General features: G+C 30.6%; 1 protein-coding gene across 1 annotated transcript in view; it reads left to right on the top strand.

The window, feature by feature from the left end:
• Positions 1 to 289: 289 nt before the first annotated feature.
• The window catches only part of LOC142331272 (uncharacterized), a 56,741-nt gene continuing 51,030 nt past the window's right edge, over positions 290 to 6,000 (top strand). Inside the window, exon 1 of the mRNA XM_075377050.1 lies at positions 290 to 696. Coding sequence (XP_075233165.1) covers positions 676 to 696 — 21 coding nt within the window. The 5' untranslated portion in view covers positions 290 to 675. The remainder of the gene's footprint in view (positions 697 to 6,000) is intronic.

The following is a 6,000-nucleotide window of genomic DNA, read 5'->3' as shown; positions in this document are numbered from 1 at the left end:
AAAGATAATCACGATTATGTGTGTTGTGTTTTATAATTGTAGAAAGAAAGGAGAAGGGAAGCGTGTAGGAATAACTAAGAACATTAAAAGAGAAGAGAGTTGGTGAACACACATAAGAAAAAGATTAGAAACGTAAAGAACGATAATAAAGAGTAAAAAGAGAGAGGTCGGTCGGTCGGCCCCGGATAGAGTCTTCTAGGTCGTCCCCCGTCCCCTCCGTATAACAAAAGAAAATACGTTCACCGATATCTAAGACGCTCCCTCGCTCATCGCGGAGGAAGGAGAGCTACGACCACCCCTCTCGAACTCTTCATCTTTCTCTGGGTCTGGAGGAGAGCCGACGAGCACGACGAACGTCTTAGCGAAATACCAATAACACCTCCGTACACACACCGTTTCTCGCCGTCATTGCAGATCGCGGTCCATTCGGTCGACGTTTACGTATTCGTGACCGCCGCGTGTTATTTGTCGTTATCGTTTCTTACCGAACAGTAGTCGGTACGGAACGGTCAGTGGTTTAAGGAGAATTTTCTACGACAACGTCGATAGGTAATCGACAGATGAAGGTCATCTATAAACGGTAGCATGTACGCGTATTTCGATTGTAAATTTTCTGCCGAAAGATCGATTTGACCTACGCATTTGTCGCACTCGCAGTATCGACGACTACCAACGATGTTTTCCTATTCGACTTCAGTAAGTATCAAAATGGTTATTATCAGTAGTATTTTGAATAGCGGATAATTTAGATTACGTAAGTTAAATGTAAACAGACATATGACCAGATGATTTTCAGTTTCCTTTAATATTACTTATATTTTTTATTTGTGTTTGCAGTAAGTATGTGAGAGTTTGTTTTTTATTGTTATTATCGATCACTCGAAGAAAATCGGTACATAAAAAGAAATATACGGCATCCACCAGTTTAACCTATCCAGTAACAACAACGGGTTCCGTAAAAAACCTAGCCGATCGCTAAAGATGTATCTTCGAGGTAGGGGTCAGTTCCTTTTTTCTTTCAGAACCATTCATATAGACCATTGATTCTCAAATTTTTTCGCCCACCGCCTACATTGAGAATCAAAAATTTTGTAGCGCCCCCAAAATTTTTAAACTTATCTGTTAAAAATACTAATTGCAATTGCTCTTTAAGATACTCTTAAAAACAGAAATTACAATTATTGTTTTTAAACGTAGTATATCTTATTTTAAAGTAAAATGCAAAGTAAAACTTAATTTTACTTCAAATTTTAGTTTGAAATATCAGGAAAACATAAATTTTGCATTTTGTTTTTTTTTTTTAATAAGCCATCGTCTTTCTAGACAGTCTGAACGCTTCCAATTTTCTGTGGGCCTTCTACCGCCCCCCTGAAGACCTCCAGCGACCACAAGGAGGCGTTATCGCCCACTCTGAGAATCAATGGTATATACTAAACTGGTGATACATTGACCGTCAAAAACTTCGATTGCAGAATTAATACATCGTCTTCAGGTTCCAACGATTATCAGCCGATTAGATTCATATCCAAGGAATAAATATAATAAAAATTTTATGAAAAATAGACTTTTATTTGATTTTTTAAAACCGATCGATTTTGAAAATTTAACGTCCTGCCTACTTTTCTCCATTTAATTATTTGTTTTATAATGAAAAAATCGTGTAGACACATATTTTTTAAGCTGTTTTTGCCGTTTATTATATCAGGGCTCAATTCTGTAAGAATGATAAAATCAAATCTTATCAAGGTTGTTGATAATAATTGAAGTATTTTGTTGAAACGTTTTTTTGATCTTGTTAAATTTATTCTTAATTTTTCTAAATTGGTGCCCGCTCCCGGTTTCCCTCCGATTGCCAAAAACTATGATTTTCTAAGGTAAATATTTTCGGTATTACAATAATTTTTTTTTCTTCTTTTGAGGAAAGACGAGCCAATAGTTTTATATTAATGTGATTTTAAAGCGCTGGGTCTATCTTTTTCAAACTAAATCATGCGGTACGACTGTAAAATCATTAAATTAAAACAAAGACTATCTACGAATTTTTCGGAAAAAATCAAATTAATGGGACTTAGGGATCTAATGTACACAATTATCGAATGAAAATAAAATTTCTTATTAGATATCTCGATAGCAAGTAAAATATTTTTCGAGAACTCAAAACGAACGGCAAATCTTTTCTAAACAAGATATGAATACGGAACATACTTATTAAGAAACATTTAATCGTTTTCAGTATCCATTAATTGTCATTAATTTTTTTAAATCGATGTGCAATAACTATAATTACAAATTAATGGTTATTACAACCTTCGATTCGCACAAATGGACGCGCGCGTGAATTAATTTTTTATAGCCTATTTACCATTGTTTCTACACACGAAACGTTACGTAGAAACATTATATACAAAATAAATTGTATCTCATGTAATAACATACACTTACAATCCAAGATAAATTATTGCAACATCCGAATTTAATTGATTTAGTTTCTCACCGCAGTATCGCACCGCGTTCCCTCAGTTCAGCTCGCGTTAAGTGCTACAATGAACATTCTCTTTATTATTATTATCATCACGAACGACCGGCGTCGTGCAATTAATCCTTTCTTTTTGTTTCATTTTGCAATCGAATGTAGTGAATTAGGCTGCCGGACGCTCCCGCCAAACGATTGCATTCTCTTTAAACCAATTAATGTACAATCGTCTTTAAACTATGTCGTTATTTTCTCTCAACGTTTATCGTAGTTTTTATAACACTTTATGACGGTAAATTTTTTCCATAGTCTTACTACGGAATTTTATCGGACGATATGTAAGAGCATCAGCTAAATAGATGATTTCATATACGACTACACTAAATTAAAACGGAAAAATCTATTGCGATGTTAAAACGGGAGGAATGTGAATGAACATGAATCGTTATAAGTTAAAGTAAATAGAGCTATTTCAAAATTAGTTATAATGCCTTCTGTGAAAAAAAAAAAAAACAAAAAAAAAACGGGTCGGGTCAAAAATGATGACAGACTTTTTCTAGCCCGAACTGGACCAACATTAGCTTTGGAAATACTGAATTTCCCGTACGATAAATTTTCAGTTTTCATATGTCATTTCCGTGCCGCTTTGGGTTCTAGCAATGTGAGGTTTGACTAGATCAGTTATGTTAAGGACTTGACGTTTCATATGTTTCAAACCGATATTAGAAAGAAGACTCAGATAGCTATCTTCCCGCTGGTTCTACTTTTAAGGTATCTTTCCCTTTTCTTCCCTTCCTACATTCTACTTCCCGGACTTATTAAATTCAAATCGGTAGTCATAATCTGTACTCTTCCTTTCTGAAACCGAAAAAGAAACTGAAAATAAAATGAACTAGAAACTGGCAGGTTTAGTTCGGGGTATATGCGACGAAATGGAAGGAGTAACAAAATTAATTGTTCTCCTCAGTAGAAGTCAGTAGGCAACACGTAGGATTCTTCTACAATTATAGAAACTGTAATTTATCACTACACCAACGATATGCATATATATATATAAACATTACAGTCTGTCATAATCTGATTCACTTCAACTAAATTAATGCTATTATTAACTTTTAATATCCATTTTACGACTTAAATCGACTATATTTAAAAAAAACGGATAAAAATATACCAAATAGAGAAAAATAAACATTTTTTTCATAGCCATTTTTTGGAAACCATTTTTATTTATATAATAAACACTAGATAACTACCATTTTTTTGAAAACAGATTTCGATGCGTGTCCTACTACTGAAGAACACGTAGCCTCGTAAGTTTCAATACACAGGAAAAATAAACATTTTTACATACTTAAACTGTGCTAGCAAAGCTGGAGTATGCTTTTAATGGTGTTGGTGATACGTTCCTTGAGATAATTTATGTTTGTTATCTTTTCCTGATACACCATGACCTTCGTATAAAAAATGTTTGCTATTCCCATTTATGGGACACTCTCTATATTACTTTTTTAGAAACAATAGGAAACGCCGAAATCTGATTGTAATTGTATGACAGGCATTTCATTTGAAATCCTGAAATTTACACTTATAACACATCTCTTATTATTAAACCAGAAGAATGCGTGAAAAAAAATATGAAAAAAATTTGAACCGACACGGTAATATCAGTTTGCATGAAATGAGTATATAGAATTATCGTATATAAGAAAATCATTAATAGTTAAACAATCATCCTGTAACCATTAACCTCGAGAACGAGTAAGATGTCCGTGACCGTGCGGCATGCCGCTAATAATCAAATACTCTATCATCATAACAACGTCGGTATAGAGTAAAAAAAATTATTAATACTTCTTTGATCACACGTATGTTTCTTATTAAAATTAAAATAAGTAGTTAGTCATTTCATATCACTACTAAATCATATTATTCGAAAATTCTCAAACTATTGCTTAAGTAGGTTAAAATAATATAATATATTCCACCCTAAAAAAAAAAACAAAAAAAACAACTTTTTTCAGTTTAATATGTCAAACCTGTTAAAGGTATAAAACTGTTTCCACCACGGTAGCAACATAAATTTCCTTTCTTTTAACAAAATAATAATGATAAAAAGTTACAAAAGTTTATGAAACTATTTTTTCTTTTGTTGTGGGGTTTGAAAAATTATCCTTAAAAATTATTGTATTACGATGAAAAATATTCCTACTGATTCAGGTTAAAATAGAGAAAAATATTACAATTTGTAGTTTGAAAAAAAAAAAATGAAATTTTTAAAAATAAAATTATATATTTAAGATTGGTTACTTAAAAAAAAATCTATGTTACAATACTATTACTTCAAAATAGTGTTTTAATTCAAAGAAGTTTAAATTTAAAAAAATAAAAAGTGCGAATAAATTTTTCAAGATTTTTCAAGACAATTTTTAAAGTATAGCACATTTGGATATATATCCATCCCAACATCCGATTTTTTTGAAAAATTTAATTCAGCCAATCCCCTTACCTTGTAACACCAAATAATTGTAAAAAATCCAAATTTTATGACTGTAAGGAAAACCGTTCTTCAAATACGTAAAAGAACATATATATAAAATATACGTAAAATTAAATATATATACTAATATATGCGTATACCCGTAATATACATTCTTAGAATATTATAAACAAAATTTTAGTATTTTCAATTCACGTCAACTCAAGACGTCAATAATTAGAAAATTCCATATATATATTTTTTTTACATTTTCGTTTGTTATGTAGTAGAATAACTCCCAGAAAAGTAAAAGTAATTTAGTAAAGGTAATAAAATAAACTGTTTTATAATACATAATAAAAGTGTTATTAAAAAGACGAAATTCTCGTTTCAATAAATTTTTTAAACATAACATTTTTCTTTTTTCGTATCATGTAAAGTTCTGGTGTTAATATAGTTCTTATAGGTAACATCATGGGAAATTATTTAAACTAAAAATTACACGGTCACGAGTTAAATGTACTTTTTTCATATTTATTTTACATTATCATTACTTAGCGGTAGATTGTTACAATGTAATGATATATCTCATTACACTACAATACCTCATTACTTTAATACTACAGCCGTAAATCATTGTTATGTTCACATTAGCTATATTTTCACGCAAAACATCAACAAAATTACTTGGAAAAAAGGAAGTTAATAAAAAATCTTTTGCATATATTACATACAAGAGTAATTATTATATATATATAACTAATATAATAATTATATTTATTTATAAATATAAATAGGTCAGACTTAGATCACGCTTAGTAATAGTTAATTACCGTCGTTTTCTCCACTAACTTTCTTAGTTTATCAAATCGATACAAATTTCTCACAATTTACCTTTCTTAGGATTTCTTCAAGTTTCGTTTTCAAATCAGCAGCGTTTTTTTTTTTAAACTACCCGTGTTTTAAATAAAAATTCTATTAAACTATTTAAAATAAAATAAATAATTTCCTAAAGAAAGACTGCCATTTTAATAAACTTAATTACAGA

Source organism: Lycorma delicatula, chromosome 10, assembly GCF_047948215.1.
Source record: "Lycorma delicatula isolate Av1 chromosome 10, ASM4794821v1, whole genome shotgun sequence".
Lineage (NCBI taxonomy): Eukaryota > Metazoa > Arthropoda > Insecta > Hemiptera > Fulgoridae > Lycorma > Lycorma delicatula.
The sequence above is the reverse complement of the archived record's forward strand: the minus strand, read 5'-3'. Positions and strand labels throughout refer to the sequence as shown.